Source organism: Pan paniscus, chromosome 14 (assembly GCF_029289425.2).
Source record: "Pan paniscus chromosome 14, NHGRI_mPanPan1-v2.0_pri, whole genome shotgun sequence".
Lineage (NCBI taxonomy): Eukaryota > Metazoa > Chordata > Mammalia > Primates > Hominidae > Pan > Pan paniscus.
In genome coordinates, this window is record NC_073263.2 from 23896516 (window position 1) to 23916460 (window position 19945).

A 19945-nucleotide genomic window follows, 5' to 3' on the forward strand; every position below is an offset into this window, starting at 1 on the left:
GCTCTGAAATACCCTGAGGGACAGCCTAGTGGCTCCCAGGAGGACGCCACGTCAGGGAGGGCGGGTTTATGGGTTGTCTGCCATCTTGTGCTGTCCTGTCCTGTTCTCCTGTCAGTGTGAGTTGAAGCCGAGCCTGAGACAGGCTCATAGCAGGATTGCTTTGCTGGCAGACACACCTGGCTTTGAATCCAGCCCCGCAACTTGGGGAAAGTTACTTAACATCTTTGAGCCACAGTTTCCTCCTTCATAACCAGACAGCAACACTCCAAGGTGCTTGTGAGGCTCGCAAGAGGATTTATTCCAGCGCTGAGCGCAGTGCCTGGCGCACGTTAAGATGCCAGGAAGCCGGATGGGTGATTGCTCAGGTCTGTCCAGCCAGTTGGGCAGCCGTCAGAAACTGGGAGGGCTGACGAGACACCAGCCCAGAGAGCTGCCAGGGAGTGGCAGAGCAGAGGAGAGGGCCCAGGATGGATCGGCAGGTGTCAGCCAGGATGGACAGGAGGAGCCGTGCTCAGAGCCAGCAGCCCCAGGACGAGCAGCTCCTGGCTAAGAACAGAAGACAGGCACTGTGGGACAAGTCAAAGGTAAAACCTAAGAGCTCACCGCAAGACACAAAGAAGCCCAGAGCCAACGACGCCCCAGCTCTGAACTGGAGACGGGACAGAGGCTGAGTTTTGAGAGCAGGAGGGAGTGGAGCTGCTGGCTTGGTTGTGGGGTCTGGAGCCAATGGGGTGTTGGCTGCCCAGGGTGCAGGGCCCTAAGTTGAATACTGATGTGAAGCTATACATTAGGAGAATGATTCTTCAAAGCTCCTTAGACATTAATAACAGATTATCAGTGAGAGTTAACATGTCAGTTTCTAGGATTCCTTTTGATCTTATTGTTGTCCACATGGTTAAAAGATTGAAAAATACTATTTGTGAAGAATAGCTTGAAAGTCTAGATTAGATATACTAGTGACTTTTCCAACAGTAACAGTTTACATTCTGGAACATGAAACATATTTCATACTTTAATTCAGTCACCCAACACTGACTATTAAGCATGTTCCTTGTCCTTGAGAAAGTCATAGCTAGGATAAGAGTAGGGACAGGATATAAAGGGACAGATATAAACTTAATAATAACTATAATGTAAATGTGATACATATTTTAAAAGAGGTTAGTCTAACATGTTTATAGAACATCAAAGGCAGATATTGTTATGGCAGAGGATCAGGGAACTGAAAAATAAGTCATGGAACCGTCACCAAGCGATGATGGTTACAACTTTTGTTTGTTGTTTGGTTGGTTTTTGTTTCCTTAAGTTTATTTTTAAATAGAGATGGGATCTTGCTATGTTGCCCAGGCTGGTCTTGAACTCCTGGCCTCAAGCAATCCTCCTGCCTCAGCCTCCTAAAGTGCTGAGATTACAGGCATGAGCCACTGCGCCCTGCCAATGGTTAAACTTTTGAAGGATGAGCCAGAATTTGATGGGCTGTTTTGGGTGGGAAAGTTGCTCCAGGCAGAGAGGTCAGTGTGGACGGATGGAAGGATTTTGTCTTATTCGTTGGAATAAGGAACATTCAGTGGTACACATTGGCTAACCCAGAGGTTTCCAGCCAATGCAATCAGAATCCATTGCCTGCAACTTGTGGCTTGCTGCATGGACAGGCAACAAAAGGCATATGTCCTAGAACAACCTGAGCATGTGGTGTGGTTTAAGTAAGCTTAACCTGAAGGTCCAGTGGTTCCCAAATTTTTCCAGGTGTCAGAATCATTTGAGGAGCTTTTCAAAATAAATTCTCAGCCAACATCCTTCCCCACTACCACCACCCAACCTGACTCAGTGGCCCAGGGCAGGGGAGGATCTTTATTTTTCTAAACATTTTCCATGTGATTAGATGCCACGGGCCCTGGGTGTTTGGGAACCACTGAAGGGGGATGGACCCTGGAAATTGTGCATCATGTTTTGACGTTGTCAGTTCCTGTGACCCAGCTCTTTCCCTCTGTGTGCATCTCCGTGGCCTGAGCTCTTGGGGTTCACCCATAGTTTCAGCCCACAGAGCAGCAGCCCGTGACAGCTGCTCCCAGCTGTGAACACGAGCTGCCCGCCTGGGCTTGCCATTTCTCTTTTTAAGATGGGAAGTCAGAATGGCTTATCTCAACTCTGAGGAAGTCTGAGCCATCAGCAAGAGGTTTTCTCAAATACGTGATTTTAGCAGATTATTTTAAGGGTGGGGGAATTTCCCTGAAGTTAAGGGAGGGGAAATTCCCCACCAAGGAGTGACGCTGGGTGGGAGATGCTGGCCGGGAACCAGCTGCTCATTAGCTAGGCAGTGTTGGAGAGTGCCTCATGAAAATAGCTAAATCTATGTCTCCTTCTTGTCAAGTGCCTGATGTCTAAGGGCTGTGTTAGATCTCACCTCCCTTTCATGTAACAGAACACCTCAACCTCCACCCTGTTACCACACTCTCACCAGGACTACCCTCCCCCACTTATAAGTCAGGGGCTTTTTTTTTCCTGATGTCTTCTCTAACTGTATTTGTAACAATCCTTCCAATTTAAAAAAATGACACCCCCTCTATGGCTACCACATTGTTCTCTGTAGTAGTTCCTAAAGCTAAAAGTGGCCAGGGCTGAAAATGGGGACTGGGGCATTCTACTCACTGACAGCTGCAGCCAGGAGGAAAGCAGAGATGGGGAGGAAAATGAGACATTTGTGTAAGGGATGGACTGGGGAAGGACCAATGCAGCCCCAGGAATCAGGGGCCCCCAGAGGGCAGTGTTTCTAGGAGTGATGGTTAACCATGGTTATTGAACAAGAGCATTATAAATTCACTTTATTACATTTTTGGAATTGATAGTACTCTGTGGAACAGGTGTGTTCTCTTGGAATTGTCCCCAGTCAGAGAGGCGCTGATGGTCAGCACGCAGTTTTGATGACCAAGGGTGTGCTCCTTCTGCCTGACTGAAGCTGCTGGAAGTGTTGTAGAAAGAGCCTGCTCTGTCTGCTGTCATATTGATTGTATGTAGGCATTTGGGGTTTTAAAACTGATTTCAATTTGGAGCAGTCTTTGCTTCTTGTTTACAAGATTGTTTCCAAAAATGGCTTTTTGGGCAAGGTGCAGTGGCTCACGCCTGTAATCCCAGCACTTTGGGAAGCCAAGGCAGGTGGATCACCTGAGGTCAGGAGTTTGAGACCAGCCTGGCCAACATGGCGAAACCCCATCTCTACTAAAAATACAAAAATTAGCTGGATGTGATGGCATGCACCTGTAATCTCAGCTACTCGGTAGTCTTAGGCAGGAGAATCTCTTGAACCCTGGAGGCAAAGGCTGCAGTGAGCTGAGATCGCGCCACAGCACTCCAGCCTGGGCGACAGAGCAAGACCTTGTCCCCCACCCCTCCCCCAAAAAATGTTTTTTCCACACCTATTTTTTCAACAAAAGAAACTACAGTTGGTGAGAATGTGGAGAAATTGGAACTGTTGCGCACTGTTGGTGGGAATGTGAAATGATGCAGCCATGGGGAAAACAGTATGGAGAGTCCTCCAAAAATTAAAACTAGAACTACCATTTGATCAAGTATGCTAAAGAGTTGTAAGCAGGGTCTCAAAAAGATAGTAGCACACTACTCACAATAGCCAAGTGGTAAAAGGAGCCCAAATGTTCACCCACAAACAGGTAAACAGAATGTGGTGTGTATACTCACAATGGAATATTTTTGGTTTTTTCCTTTTTTAAAAATCAATGGAAGTGCTAACCAAACAATGGAATATTATATAGTGTTTAAAAAGAAGGAAGTTCTAACACTTGGTACACATGAATGGATGTCAAGGACATTATGCTTAGTGAAATAAAGCAGCCATAAAAGGACATATACTGTATGATCCCATTCATATGAAGTATCTAAAGTAGTCAACATCATAGAAACAAAGTGGAAAGGTGGTTGCCAAGGAACAAGAGAGGAAGAAGAGGAAATTGGTGTTTAATATGTGTGGCAGTTCTGCAAGATGAAAAAGTTCTGTCGTACAATAGTGTGAATATACTTGACACTGCTGAACTGGAACTGTGTGCTTAAAAAGGGTTAAGATGGTAAAATTTAATGTTATGTGTTCATCACATAGGAAGAAAGAAACAATAAAATTTACTTTTTAATTATTATAATATATTCATTTCTCCTGATTTTGGTGACATACATTTTGAGAATTTATAATAGCTTTACAGCGTCAAAATTCCCTTAGATAAGAAGTCATCATTATTAACTTTCATCTGTAGTTGAGGTTCAAAGCCTATTGAAGTTAGTGAGGAATGGAACATGTAGAGGTGAAGAAGGCAGCAGCACCGGCCTGTGGGTCTGGCCATTGTGAGGAACTCTGCCCAGCAGAGCTGGCATTGACACGCTGTGGACTACTACATCTAAGATTTTTCAGCTGAACTGCAAATTGCTATTTCCCCATCAGCAATTCGTAATTCAATTGAACATTGTCTACTGAGAGTATGTGACACTTTAAAAAGTGTTCAAGTAGAGTGGAGTCAGATTACAGAGAAGATATACCGTAAAAGAATTTTGTTATGAAGCAATAGACAACTCGCATGTCATTTCTTGTGACATCATAAAACCACTGTTTTAAGAAGTTCACCTTGGGCCGGGCGCGGTGGCTTACGCCTGTAATCCCAGCACTTTGGGAGGCTGAGGCGGGCGGATCACAAGGTCAGGAGATCGAGACCATCCTGGCTAACATGGTGAAACCCCGTCTCTACTAAAAATACAAAAAATTAGCTGGGTGTGGTGGCGGGCGCCTGTAGTCCCAGCTACTCGGGAGGCTGAGGCAGGAGAATGGCGTGAACCTAGGAGGCGGAGCTTGCAGTGACCCGAGATCACGCCATTGCACTCCAGCCTGGGCAACAGAGCAAGACTCCATCTCAAAAAAAAAAAAAGAAGTTCACCTTGGAAGTAATATATAGGATGGCTTGGGGAGGGAAACAGAGTCATGAAGACTGGCTGAGGGATTTTTCTAGCTAGAATCTCAGATGAGCACAGGGGTGGGAGTCAGAGAGACCTGGGTTCCTATCCTGGTTCGGACCCAGCCCCTGTATAGCCCTGATAAATGACTCAACTTCTTGGAACCTCAGTTTCCACATCAGCAATTTGCAGTTCAATTGGAAATCACATACTGAGTGCCTTCTGTATGCCAGGTACTATGCTAGGGGCTGGGAAGACAAAAATCAAACGTCTGTCCTTTCCTTTAAGTCTGTCCTGTCCTTTAAGATGGTAAGCGACCTAGACAGTAAGCGTGGGGAATCACAGAAAACCACCAGGCCTGGACGAAGCATCAAAGCATAGGACAAAGATTCTTCCTGTCTAGACATCAGACACTGAGAAATCCCACTCCATAAAACACACTTGAATTATGGGACAGGAACACAGGAGTCATTAACTTTAAGGGACTTTAAAATCATGAAAGTAGTTAGGGTGGTGAAGGGAAAAGGATACAACCAGAAAATGGAATCAGGTCCTTGACAGGCCCCACTGGGAGCAGGGATTGGTAGTTGGAAGGAAGGGTTAGTGAGGGAACGGAGGGCAGGACATACGGCTGCTCTCCAGAATGGGAGCAAAACACACAGATTTGGATACTAACACTGTTTTTAATATCATTTTGTCTTATTACAAGTAACAGCTACTGCTGGAGGAGACAGTTCTGCCCAGTGGGTAGGAGTTAGATGGCCTGGGCCTGCTGCACACAGCTGTGTGTTATTGGGACTTGAGTTTCCTCATCTGTAAATGGGGACAACTGACAGTACCTCCCATGGAGCATTGTCATGAGGATTATATGAGCCGGTTCATCTCCACAGCTTAAATCAGTGCCTAGCACATTATAGGCACCTGATAAAATAACATCTTGCAATTCTATTTTTAATTTTTTTTAATTTATAGAGATGGGTCTTATTATGTTGCCCAGCCTGGTCCCAAACTCCTGGGCTCAAGGGATCCTCCTGCCTCAGTCTTCCAAAGTGCTGGGATTACAAGCATGAGCTACCATGCCCAGCCACATCATGCAATTCTATACTGTTTTTCAATTTACAGGGTGCTTTCATGTATCATCATTCCACTTGAGGCTCAAAGCACACCAATAACAAGTACTTGTTCAGAATGTATAAACAACCCTGAGAGATGGGTATTATCATCCACATTCAACAGGTGAAAAAACAAAGAAACTTGACCAAGGACTCATACTCAAAAAAGAAAAATATAGAAAAGAAAAAAAATGTGCATCGCTATCATTTGAAGGCAAGTTCATCTGACCCCAAAGCCTTGCATGAAGTCCACATGCTGTTTTTCTTTCTTTCCTTCCTTCCTTCCCTCCTTCCTTCCTTCCCTCCCTCCTTCCTTCCTTCCCTCCCTCCCTCCCTCCCTCCCTTCCTTCCTTCCTTCCTTCCCTGCCTCCCATGTATGCCAGGCAGGAACACAGTTAAGAATAAAGCAGACAAGAATTACTGCATTTCTGGAGCTTACATTCTGGATAGTGAACAGAATACATTATAGACGGTGACAAATGCTATGGAGAAAACTAAACCAGGGGAGACAGTGGAGTGAGAGTGAGGGTTGTGGTTTTGAGTGGGATGGTGAAGGTGAGAGAGGGAGCCAGTGTGTGTGTACCTGGGGAGGGCTGTCAGGCACACGGAGCAGCGGCCCTGGGCAAGGAGTGCCTGCGGTCTTTGCAGCCAAGAGCCCATTGGTTGGAGAGGGGTGGGAGGCACAGTGTATCTGGGGAGAGGTCTCAAGAACTTTGGCTGTCTCCCCTGTGGATGATTCTGAGCAGAGGAGTGACACAATCCAGTCTAGGAATGGTTTGGCAGCATCGCTCTGGCAGCTATGGCCTGCCGGGGACAGGGGTGGCAGCAGGGAGACCAGGAGGGGCTGCTGGAGGGAGCCCAAAGCTGGATGGGAACCCAGGCTTAAGTGGTGGGAGGGGACCCAGGCTTGAATGGTGGCAGAGGGGTAAGAGGTAGCCAGATCCTGGACACTTTCAGGAACTTGAGTCAGACCTGCCAGTGAGTGGGTCGTGGGATGTGAGAGGTGGAAGAATAACCTCTGAATAGATAAAACATACAGGCTAATGCCTGCTTTACAAATGGGAAAACTGAAGCTCAAAGAGCTGAAGTGACTTGCACCAAGGTCATTTAGTTAGGAAGTTAGTGAAGCAAGGACATTCACCCAGGAATTTTCACTCCAGGCGCCATGACTTTCCCTCGTCCATGTTTCAAGTCTCTTGCCCCTGGCCTCTGCCCCCCATCTCCTGGCCAGGACTGAGTCAGCCGACCCATGAGCGCTTCAAGCCATCTTGCTTCCGCAGTGTCGCTAACTGCTAATCCATGATGTTGAAACAGTTGCTGTTGAAACCTCTCTTGTGATTAACCTCAGCCAGAGTTGTCTTTTTTCTTTACTTTTTTCTTTTGAGGCAAAGTCTTGCTCTGTTGCCCAGGCTGGAGTCTGGTGGTACAATCAGAGCTCATTGCAGACTGGAAATCCTAGGCTCAAGCCATCCTCCCACCTCAGCCTCCCAAGTAGCTGGGACTACAGGTGCGTACCACGACCCCCGGTAGAGCTGTTTTGCTAAGTGTTTATGAAGAACTCAGAGAGCAGTCAGTATTTCCAGTCCGTGTCTCTGTCCAGAGGTTTTTCTCCTGGTACCTCCTGTAAAGGTCTAACACTTTTCAATAGACTCCTGTTAATTGTGAATTTATACATGATTACAACCAGCTTTTTTTCTTTCTTTACTGATTTTCACAGCAATAGCTAGATCATGGTAAAGAATTCTCCCTTGGAAAACACTGTTCAGTTCTTCGAGGAGAAAGTGTCATTTTTCAGAGCTGTGCAATGGGTGGGAAGCCCCAATGCCTTTATTTTACTGAGATGCACTTTTTTTTTTTTTTTTGGCTCAACCACGGTTTAAATTGATAAGGAAAAATGCTATTGGTACCAGACAGTGCCAGATCAGTGGTTGCTAAAATTGGAAGATTACTTCTGCTTTAGGCATTAGACACCCAGACTTTGTGTATATGCTCCTCACCCAGGAGCATCAGGATATCTCGGCCAGTAAGCAGCACAGTTCTTGGGCCTCGTGGTCTGGGCAGCCGCTCCAGGGTTAGAGAAGGCCTTTGTCTTCAGTGTTGTTTCCCTTGGAGTCTAAAACATACTCATCCATGAAAAAAATGATTTGCTTCCTCAGGACATCCCCCAACCCACCCCTAAACTCACACACCAGCAAAGCATACTAGACTAGGTGACCTCCTGCTCTCCGCCTGTACGCACCCTGGCCTAGCATAGGAAGCAGAAGTTACATTTAAAACGAAACAGTCACCATGCGTTGTTCAGGCTCCAGTGTTTCTCAGACAGCACATGTCTGGCTTTCTCAAGGCCTCCAGCCACACCCCCAGCAAGACAGACATGGGTACACACATGCATAGCTGGCTCCCTGCTGCCCACCCACCCGTGCTCCCAGGGTGCACTCCCTTCTCCTGAGGCGCCAGGCCCTGCCATGCCCCTGGCAACCGTCCCCTCTCCTTTAATGAGCAGGTAAGAAAGCTAGGGCCCAGAAGGCAAGACCAAGGCTGTGGAGCGCTTTCTTCTGCCTCTTGGCTTTGTGCTTAGGCCCAGGAATTTACTCCTCCCCCACACTCCCCCACCCCCGTCTCTTGGTCTCTTAGACAGCTCACTTTCACTTTTTCCTCACAGACACAGGCCCTGACCTTTCCTGACCAAAACTGGGGATGGGCCCAGGCAGGGGAGTGGAGGTGGGTAGAGGGTGACTGGCACCATGCACTCAGAGCCTGGAACCCTGACTTTGTCCACACTGAGAGCTCTCCCCTGGCTTCCATTGTCAGCTGCTCCAAGGTTCCCTGGCTGTCGCGGTGTCCAGCGCACCTGTCTGGGTGGTTTCACGGCTGGGGCACAGGTGCAGACCCATGGGCCATGCCTCAATGTGGCGTGTGCTGTCATGGACGTAAGCAGCTGGTTCCCCTGGAATCACAGAAGGGTTCTGGAAAGGAGGTGATAGTGGCTGAGATGTCGGGGTTTCTCTGAGAGGGGCACCCCAGGCAGAGGGGGAAGCAATTGGAAAGCCAGAGCCCATGAGCAGACCCAGCTCAGTGGGCACCACTCACAGGTGCTGTGTCCAGAGCTCAGGCTTACAGGACTGGGGCTGCCAGGTGGGAGGTGGCCTGAGCACAGTCTGAGAGAGGGGCTGGGGCCGGGCTGGGAGAGGCACCGCTGGCAGCACCCTCCTGCTTTCCCTCTATCCTGCTTTCCCTCCGTCCTGCTTCAAGAGCTCCGTGCATCACCAGTGCATGAGCTTGAACTCCTCCTCATCATGACAGCCCTGTCTGTGCTTGGCAAGGAAGACCTAAAATGCTGGTACATGAAATACTACTTCTGCAGTGTTGATTACCCCCATTATTGTGGATCTTTTTCCATGTTTATCATTGTTCTAGTGCCAGACTCCTGGGCTCTATTTACAGAATTGGTTGCTTGTGACAGCAGTGTGGCTGAAGTGATGAGGGGAGGGAAGGGAGGAGAGGCATAAGGGGAGCAGGAGGCTAAGCACGATGGTGGGGGGTGGGGGTCTGGGGCTGGACGTGTGTCTGCCGAGCACCTGGCACATGGCCAGTGCAGGTAAGATGAGCTGTGCATAGAAAATGCAGGTTAGATTGATCCGAATATAAAACATCTCCCCAAGAAAGAACTCTTCAGTCAGAAACCAGACCCATCCTTTTCTAGTCAAGTAACTAGAAACATGGATTTGCCAAGTCCTTGAGGAAAGCAAGCCCATGGAGCACCATCCCAGGGCGACCTTCAGCCAGCCCTCTGTCCTTGCTGGCACACCAGCTTCTCCCTCAGGCTTCTGCTTTTTGTTAAATCTCCAGGGAACTTGGAATTTTTCCAAAACATCCTTGACTGTATCTCTGTTGCTGCAGGCACGAGCTTGGCCTCCCAACATGGATCTCAGTTCCTGATGCCATTTCCTCGGGCAGCTCCTGTTGCTGCCCACTCCCACTAACCTGTGTTCTCCCCAGCTGGCTTCCCTGGCCCCAGGCTCTGCCCCAACAGCTCTTCCTCCACGTCGTAGCAAAGTCTGTCATTAGCCCAGCCCTCATCGTGCGGGACACCATCACCACAGTAGCACTCTCTGTGGAGTTCCAGCTACTTGTCAAGGATGCTAAAAGTTTCACCTGCATTCTGTGGCCTGATTCTTCAAAAAGAAGGACATGAAGCTCAGAGAAATGCAGTCACTTGATTTAGGTCCCATGCCCACAGAAGGGCAGGACCAGAATTCAGACCAGCCTCTGTGCCCCTAAAACCTCTTCTCTTTCTGTCATATGAGGGGACTCTACTTAGGTCCTGTGGCTTCCTTTCTCCAAACCCTGGAACAGCAGCCCAGGATGAACTCTAGCCTGTGAGGCCCTTCTGTGTGCCCCCGATCTTTGCAGTCTTGTCTTTCATGAGATGTGCGGGGAGTCTGTGGAGCATGTGCTTCGAATCAAGCCACCTGTGATTTGCAGTCGGGCCATCGCACTGTTCTGAGTCGCCTGCTCCTCTTCCAGGAAGCCTTTCCCTGACTGGGGAGGATCCCTTCCTCTTTAAAATCCTGCCACTTGTTTCGGACTCTCCCTATTATATTTCCACTTCCTGGCTGCAGTCATCAGAATTCGGGTTTTATTGCATCCCCTTAAAGACAAGGGTCATCTGTTGTATAGCTTTCTGTCCCCAGCACCTGACAGTCATTCCGTTGGAAAAAATAGTGATAGATTGCTTCTTGGACTTTTGGCTAAGATCAAGTGGAGAAACAGTGATGGAGACATCCCTGAACTTGCACAGGAGTACTGAGGCCATGAGTCTGAAAGAAGAGACTGCTCAGTGACAGATTGTTGGCTTTGCCAAGGGTGACTCATTTTCCCAAGAAAGAAAATCTGACTACCAGGGTGGCCAATCTAAAAAGCTGCACCATCCTTAAAAGATCTTTCTCTCTCTTTTCTGGTAAAAGTACTATATAATTCCTCATTCTCATATTTTGAGTTCCAAGCCTTTCAAATATGTACAGAGAGTAAGAATGATGGCACGTTTCTACTCAAGACACTATTGGGATGTACTGGTTTTAGTAATACTGTTGCCTTGCAGATAAAGGATGGAAGCAGAATATTGGATCATCTTTTTCATCTTTTTTACCTCCTCAGCTTTCCAGCACATTGCTTGGCAGCATTGTTATCTATATTTATGTTGTTAATATCCAGTTTGGAGCACAGACTTCCAACTAAATTACACATAATGCCCTGATGGTCTTCACTCTGCAAATGGTATTGTGTTGGCAATACACTCTTTAACATTCCACCTCTCACTTAATGTCACACTTAACTGCAGCTCTTAACTTTGGAGTAATGTAGACATTTTCTAACAGCTTCTTATTCTGAGTAAGATGCAGATGATTACCTTCCCTTGGGAGTATGTTACCAAATTTTTTCATCATATGAAAAAATCTTGTTAGCTGTGTCTTTTAAATCATGCCTTTGTTTTATATGTTTTAGTTTCTTCAGATGGAGGTACTGAGCCCTCTGCCTTAGTGGATGACAACGGTAGTGAGGAGGACTTCAGCTATGAAGACCTCTGCCAGGCCAGCCCTCGGTACCTGCAGCCCGGCGGGGAGCAGCTGGCCATCAATGAGGTACTGGAATTCCACACGACAGTAGTGGATACGGAATACCTGATTTTCAGGGTCCACAACCACTTCTGACTTTGTTCCCTAGTTCTTCTTTACTAAGCATGTCCGAAAACCTGGAACTCTGATTAAAACAACACTGTGATTCACTTTGGAAGGCCAAGGCAGGTGGATCATTAGTGGTCAAGAGTTCAAGACCTGCCTGGCCAACATAGTGAAACCCTGTCTCTACTAAAAATACAAAAAAATTACGTAGGCATGATGGTGCGCACCTGTAAACCCAGCTACTTGGGAGGCTGAGGCAGGGAGAATTGCTTGAAGCTGGGAGGCGGAGGTTGCAGTGAGCTGAGAGCACACCACTGCACTCCAGCCTGGGCGGCAGAGCGAGACTCCATCTCAAAAATAAAGAAAGAACAACACTGTGATTCTCTGACCTCATCCAGGAAAATATATGGGATTAAGCTTTCTGGGTAGAGGCAGCTCGTCTTTTTAGGTAAGGAACAGCAGCTCCCCATCAGTGTTCGGCCAGTGCTTTCCACTTGATGAAAGAATACCCTCCCCTCCACTATCTCGTGTAATTCTCACAACTGATCTAAGAAGCGGACATTATGGTTATTATCCACATTTTCATCAACGCTCTGAGGAAAGATGTCTAATTACTTGCTGGTGAATGGCAGAGCTGGAGGTACCCATGTATTTCTCCCTCCAAATCTGGTGTTCCTTTGGCCACCCTGCAGCTTTAGCTTTTTTTTTTAGGAAATCATTCTGGAAGATACCTCCAGCTTTTGGCGTTCTTGAGCAGAACGTGTGGAGCATAACTCCTTAGTGAGTCAGCGTCTTTACTGAGATGGCCAGTGATGTGTATCGTTGGGCGCTAAGGAGACGTGCAAAATCACCTGCTCCCGTGGCCAGTGGATGGAGGAGCCACATCTGTTCCTGACTTTTTAATTGTTAACGATCTCAAGATCATGCTATGTTCTCTTCAGTTGCTGTAAAGTATAAAGTTAGATGCAAAACTTACTCGAATTGTGAATAAAGTATAAATGATCCACACTGCAGGGAGATGTCAGGGACTTCCAATAGCATATATGCATAACTTTAGTAGGCTTGGCTCTGTGACATCTAGTACGGCTGCCAGAAACCATTTCTGGAGCAAATATTTCAGAATTCAAGTTTGCTAGATAACTGACCTGCTGCTAAGTGAGCAACTAATACTTTTTTAAAAAGGGGCTTGCCTGCCTGCCTTCCTCCCTCCCTTTTTTCTTGCATTTTGCTCTTGTTGCCCAGGCTGGAGTGCAGTGATATAATCTCAGCTCACTGTACCTCTGCCTTCCAGGTTCAAGCAATTCTCCTGCCTCAGCCTCCCAAGTAGCTGGGATTACAGACATGTGCCACCACATCTGGCTTTTTTTTTTTTTTTTTTGAGACAGAGTTTTGCTCTTGTTCCCAGACTGGAGTGCAATGGCACGATCTCCGCTCACTGCAACCTCCACCACCTGAGTTCAAGCGATTCTCCAGCCTCAGCCTCACGAGTAGCTGGGATTACAGGAGCCCACCACCACGCCTAGCTAATTTTTGTATTTTTAGTAGAGACGGGGTTTCACCATCTTGGTTGGGCTGGTCTTGAATTCTTGACCTCAGGTGATCCACCCGCCTTGGCCTCCCAAAGTGCTGGGATTACAGGTGTGAGTCACCACGCCCAGTTTAAGCGCTTTCTTTAAAAGCAGGTAGAGATGTCCTCCTGACTTTGTTTTTTCTTAGTCTGTTCTCCTGGGTTCTCTTTGTGTAACCAGTCACATAGTCAGTATGGACCAAATGCCACCAGCATATCCAAGTGAGAGGATACCAGTGTCACCCTGAGAGAGTGCACCTAGTGGCTCCCTCACCATCCCGCCCACTCGTGCTCTATGCTGAGCGCACCCCACTGTCTCCTTTCAGCTGATCAGTGATGGCAACGTGGTCTGCGCAGAAGCCCTGTGGGACCATGTGACCATGGATGACCAGGAACTGGGCTTCAAAGCCGGGGATGTCATCCAGGTTCTGGAAGCCTCCAACAAGGACTGGTGGTGGGGCCGCAGTGAAGATAAGGAAGCCTGGTTCCCCGCGAGCTTCGTCAGAGTAAGTGCGGGGTGCTTGCAGCTTTTCCAAAGTATCTGGGGGGGCTGCAGGATCCTTTCAGGTCAGAACTCGCCTTTTATCAGGTCAGCTCTTTTGTAATTGATATCTGACATGCAAGTCACACCTGTAAGAAATTAGGCTGGGTCGGAGCAAAAATGTTAAAGACAGGCAAGCGAGTTGCTCGGTGTTTCTCTGTGGTCCTCGTGCCTGCTGGCATAGCCGCAGCCCTGCTGAGGCCATGAGACTCAGGCGAGGGCCAGGCTGCCTTCCTAACAGGTCACAGGAAAGTAGGAACCTGGGAGGTCTCCTGCCTCTGCTCCATGCTGCCCTCCCCTGCCCCAAGTCACCTGTCCCCTGTGTGTGGGTTGCAGTTGCGAGTGAATCAGGAAGAGCTGTCGGAAAACTCCAGCAGCACCCCCAGTGAGGAGCAGGACGAGGAGGCCAGCCAGAGCCGCCACAGACACTGCGAGAACAAGCAGCAGATGCGGACCAACGTCATCCGGGAGATCATGGACACCGAGCGGGTGTACATCAAACACCTCAGGGACATCTGTGAGGTGGGACGCCAGGCTGGGACCTCACTGAGGGTCACAGTATGAGGCTGCATGAGGTGCCTGGGCTTTCTCCCCACCTCCACCCCCCGCCCCCCCATCAGGCTCCCACATGTATGCTCATTTCTCCGCCTCTGCTGTCTGCACTGCTAAGTCTGAGTGCTGCAGCTGTCCTAGCTGTTGGTGGAGGTCTTTTAGAGTCAGGGTCTCTTTTCAGAGACAAGGCTTTTCTTAGAGATAGAGTCTTGCTCTGCCACGCAGACTGGAGTACAGTGGCATGGTCATAGCTCACTGCAGCCTCAAACTCCTGGGCTTTAAGCAGTCCTCCCTCCTCAGCCCCCCGAGTAGCTAGGGCTACAGGCATGCATCACCACACCCAGCTAATTTTCTAAATTTTAAATAGAGATAGGGTCTCACTGCGTTGCCAAGGCTGGTCACGAACTCAAGGACTGAAGCAATTTTTCTGCCTTGATTTCTCAAAGTGCTGGGATTAGAGGCGTGAGCCAGTGTGCCCGGCCCCTCTCTTAAGTGCACTCTACAACTATTTCTATCAGGACCTAATTCCTGAGATTATTTGAAAAGAATGGCTTTCATAGAAGGCAACACCCTCACTTGATTTTACAGAGAGTCAAAGGTTTGTCACTATCTGCAACCCCGCTGCATCTAATCACCAACTGACAGATGAGATCCTGAGTCATTTAGACACAGATGGGAAAAAATGCTGGTTTTATATTGGTCATATGAAAGGCTATATTCTATTGTCATGCTATTCTACTTGGCAACAAATTTTATTTTATAGTCTTATCCTGATTTCAGAGAACTTGTCATTAGTAGAAGTGCACCTGAAAGGTTTTGTCTTCCTGTGGTATTTTGTGCTTCTATGGATTGTGTACGAGCATCACACTACACTGCTGTTCGCCCTGTCTGCTCATTAGGGCTCTCCTAGCTGTAAATGCTGATATCTGTACTATCAGTTCAACGCTGACCATTCAGTGCTGAAGACAAGTTGAAGTCAGAGAACTGCCCGTTCTCTAATCGGATTAGCCAGCTGTGTGGACATGCCAGTGTTTATCTTCTTTGTGCCAGCCATCTCGTTCTGTATGAGTGTGTGGCGAAAGAAGCAGGTCTGCAGTGTCGTTTAGGGAAATAAGAGGAACTGCCCATGATTATTGAGCATTGACTGTTTGTCACCCCTCACCTGGATTAACTCAGCTACCACAGCATTCCCCCTGAGCAGGTCCTGTTAGCCCCCATTGCAGATGGGGAAACCAAGGCACAGAGAAGTTAAGTGGTGGGATTGGATTTAAACCCAGGCAGTCTGCCCCAGAACCTATCCTTTTCTGAACTATTACATTATATTGTTTTCCTGTTAAAATTCATACCAAGTAGTCATTGGTATGTGTTTTACTCCATGGTCAGTTTATTCTACTGAATGTCATGATAACTCTTTTTGAGTTAGCTGTTACATGTATGTACAGCCTTTTCTTCTTATCCCACTAGCTCCTACCTAAGCTATAGTATAGCCATGGTGTTGCACATAGATAATTAGTGCAAGCCTCAGATTAAAGACCCACGATTGATGCTGTCCATAGAAAGGCGGTGCTGGTGGAATCCTTGGGTAAGAGGAATCCTTGCCCTGATGAACAGTGCACAGAGCTGCATGGGCTATTCAGCAAGCAGTGACATTCTGCATTTGACAAGTCTCCTGGGCTGTGAAATGGAATTAGGGTTGGGAGAATGATTATCTGAAGAGTTTGGAAAAACACGTGACGACACCAATTTTTGAGCTCTGGTATTTGAAACTTGTTTCTGGAAAACATTATATGGTTTATTGGATCCTAAATCCAACCGCATGAGCCTTTTTGCTTTCTTTTTATTTTAAAACACCTATGGCAAATTGCAGTCATGGAAGTACGATGACCTCATCAGAGACTCATAGAGTCTTTTTAATTAAAATTCATTCCAAGTTCATGGCTTTAGGCCTACAAAAGCTGTACTATTCAAATAATTTATTTGGATTTCCAAATAAAAAGTATTACTTCTGTATTTTGCAGGGCTATATCCGACAGTGCCGCAAGCACACAGGAATGTTCACCGTTGCGCAGCTAGCCACTATTTTTGGAAACATTGAAGATATTTACAAATTCCAAAGAAAGTTTCTGAAAGACCTTGAGAAACAGTACAACAAAGAGGAACCTCACTTAAGTGAAATAGGATCTTGCTTTCTTCAAAATGTGCGTCACCCTTTACTTCATTATTAATAACATCTGCTTACATAATTTTGAAGTGCATCTCCACAAAAAACAGGAGTCTCTTTTGTTTTATTGTTTGTTTGCTAGATGAATCTTCCATAGAAAGGAGATGTTTCTTCTATCTTATATGCTTATCATATAAACAAAATCTATATAGTTAATCTTGTCTAAATGTCCCAAATTCATTTTTTCAAAATCCTTTTATGTAGTCTGGAATTAGGGGGTTACATTTGGAGTAATTACTTTTTAAAAATTTCTAAGGGTTATGCCATAAGAACTATGGAGTCCTTCCTAATAATATCCAGGAAGTGTCTATTACATTTCAGGCACTGTTTCCAGGGTTTTCTTATATTAGCTTGTGTATTGCTATGAGGTAGATATGATTATCTCTCACTTTCTAGATGAGGAAACTAAGGCCCAGAGAGTAAGTAACCCAAGACCACATACCAGTTAGAGGCATCTGTGAAGGCAGACCCGGGCATGCGGCTCCAGGACGCATGGTTGTGATACTGTAACTGCCTCAGAACCTTCCTGTGATAACATGCATTTATCATTTTTTAACTTATGATTGACTATTACTACTTACCGCTAAAGGATTTCAGAGGAAGATTTTAGTCCCAGCCCAAATAACTAGGGAACAGTAAGAGTAATAATAATAACAATGACAGCCTCACCACGCCTTCACTTCCTGGGTGCTGGGCTCAGTAGCTGTCTAGAGTCCTCTGGGGCAGATAGATTTTAAGTGGCTGGGCATAATGTTTTTGTGTTAAGTTAGTCAGCTGGAGGCTGGGCCCCATGTGTGACCTGGGCATATCTGGGACATTGTCACAGGCCTCCTTGTGTGGCCTGTGTAGAAGGTTCCTGCAGGAGCCAGCTTAGGACAGGCTGGAGGCCAGGTGGTGGCCTGAGGAAGGTAAGTCTCACAGTGAGGACAGGGGAGTACTGCTGCCACCAGGGAAGGGGTCTTGGCGGGCCCAGCCAGGGTGACGGCAGAGAATTGGGAAGAGAGGTGTGTTGAAATGGGCATTTTTGAGGAAAACCTGACAAGACTAGTTGTAAACCACAAAGAATAAGCAACGATTAAAACTGCATACATGGTTTTCAGCGAGTTGAAAAAATTTGTGGGAGGGGGACGTTAGAGGCCCTGCTCCCCACCTTCCAGGATGAGCGTGAGGCAGGCTAGAAAGAGACCAGGGTGCTGAGTTCCAGGGCAGCCTCATCACCAACCCCCTCAGGAGCCTGCTGAAGCACCCCTTCTCGCCGGCCAGATAACGCTTGCGGAAACCATGGCAGGGCAGCTTGGGTGCCAGCGGATTTCATGCCCTGTCCTTCTTGCAGTAGTCCATCTTCCTCCTTTCTAGGAGTGTCCCTTAGAGAGGGCTGGGATGATGCCTGTCTTTGTCATGTCCCAGAGGCACCCCAGAAGCTGACGAAGCTGTACTTTTCCTTCCCAGCAAGAGGGCTTTGCCATCTATTCCGAGTACTGCAACAACCACCCGGGCGCCTGCCTGGAGCTCGCCAACCTCATGAAGCAGGGCAAGTACAGACATTTCTTTGAAGCCTGCCGCCTGCTGCAGCAGATGATTGACATCGCCATCGACGGGTTCCTGCTCACACCAGTGCAGAAGATCTGCAAATACCCGCTGCAGCTGGCCGAGCTGCTCAAGTATACCACACAGGAACACGGGTGAGGGGCATGGGTAAGGGGCACAGGTGAGAGCACTGCTGCCATTACCTGTAGGCAGCTCTTAACTCCAGGCAGTGATAGGTGGGCTTCAGTGTCAGCCTTAACACTTTGGGAGCTCCATGGGAGAAGTTTTCAGGTTGTTTAGAATGTGTGCAATTAACTACTGAAATAGAGTGATTGAAGAGCCTCCAGAATATCTAGTCCTAGAGCTATGAAGACACAAGGGCCATTCGTGAGCTGTGCCACGAGTGCATGGCGGCTTTTGTTGTATTGTTATGTTGCTTACCTGTATTTTATAAACGTCTTTGAGTACTCAGTAGTTAGTAAAGACGGTTTCTGAGGGAAACACACCAGTGTGAATGGAAAGCCATAACTCTCATTCTCTCCTGTACCCTTGAGGTTGACGTACAGCAGCTCGGCTCAGAGCAGGATTCTTTATGACAGAAACGTTACTTACTAATGGATTACCTAAAGTTACTTGTTGTTAAGCAGTCTCTATTTAGCAACCCCTTCTCTATTTAGAAGGGGTGAGGGCACACACAAGCTTGAACTGTAAAAGGGTGTGGATTATCAGGGGTGCAAACCCATATGGGGCGGCTGAGAAGACCAGGGCATTGGGCACCCGCTGGGCCCTGAGCCGTTCCCTACCCACCAGGGTGCCAACTCGCTGGTCTTCTCCCTGTTCCCTCCTGCTGGGAGCACAGGGCTTCCTTCCATGCTTACCTGAATGCTGCATCTCCCTTCGAGCTTCCTTGGTGCCTGACTAAGCTCTTCTTGTTACTCACACTTCTGTTGTTTGAATCTCAGCTTCTCCTGAACAACAAGCAACAAAATACACTCTCTCTCTGTCTTTATTATCTGCCTTGGTTGTTTCTGGATTCTTCTCACGCCCTTGTTCCCTAGCCATATGATCTCTTCTGGGGGAGCCAAAAGTTACCCTTTGTTTCCTTAATAGCCAACCATCATTTTGTGCATGCACAGAAGCCTTTGTGTGGTTATACATTAGGCATGTCACCCATTCAGCATTGGAATGTGCATGCCCATTTTCCATGCCATGGGAAAATGTCATCACAGCACAGCCCAGCTGTTGGGTACCTCAAGGTAGCAGTGCTTGGCTAATTCTGAGTTCTCACCTGGCCAGCAGGGACAGGATAGTCATAGGGCAACTGCTGTGTGCCAGGCTCCAAGCCAGGCTACCCAGGGGCGCAAGGGTCTAGGCTAAAGCTGACTCTTTTAGATGAGAATCGAAACAGGGTCCATGCCCCTGACACAAAGTCTTTAACTGCACCTGCAGCTCTGGAGAGGGTCATCTCAAAGGGTCCTAATGAGAAGAGGAAGAGGGAAGGGATTGTACCAGGAGGAAATTTCTATGGCAAACCACAACAGTTCTGGGTTTCAGCAGCTAAATATCTTCCTGCAGGGAGTGGAGAGTGAATCATTATTTTGTCCTCTCTGCCTCTGAACTCCTGTGGAGAGACAGACTTAAAAAAGGAAACTTCTGGCTGGGCGCCATGGCTCACGTCTGTAATCCCACCATTTTGGGAGGCCGTGGCGGGTGGATCACATGAGGTCAGGAGTTTGAGACCAGCCTGGCCAACATAGTGAAATTCCATCTCTACTAAAATGCAAAAATTAGCTGGGC

At 47.5% G+C, this 19945-nt stretch overlaps 1 protein-coding gene across 6 annotated transcripts in view; it reads left to right on the forward strand.

Annotated features, from left to right (window-relative positions):
- SPATA13 (spermatogenesis associated 13) overlaps positions 1-19945 on the forward strand; it is a 328520-nt gene that overhangs the window by 294397 nt on the left and 14178 nt on the right. For all 6 annotated transcript variants that reach the window (XM_057299639.2, XM_063595919.1, XM_034936461.3 and 3 more), the window contains 5 exons: positions 11565-11701; positions 13634-13813; positions 14185-14370; positions 16419-16598; positions 18071-18303. In XM_057299639.2, the coding sequence (XP_057155622.2) occupies positions 11565-11701; positions 13634-13813; positions 14185-14370; positions 16419-16598; positions 18071-18303 (916 nt within the window). The remainder of the gene's footprint in view (positions 1-11564; positions 11702-13633; positions 13814-14184; positions 14371-16418; positions 16599-18070; positions 18304-19945) is intronic.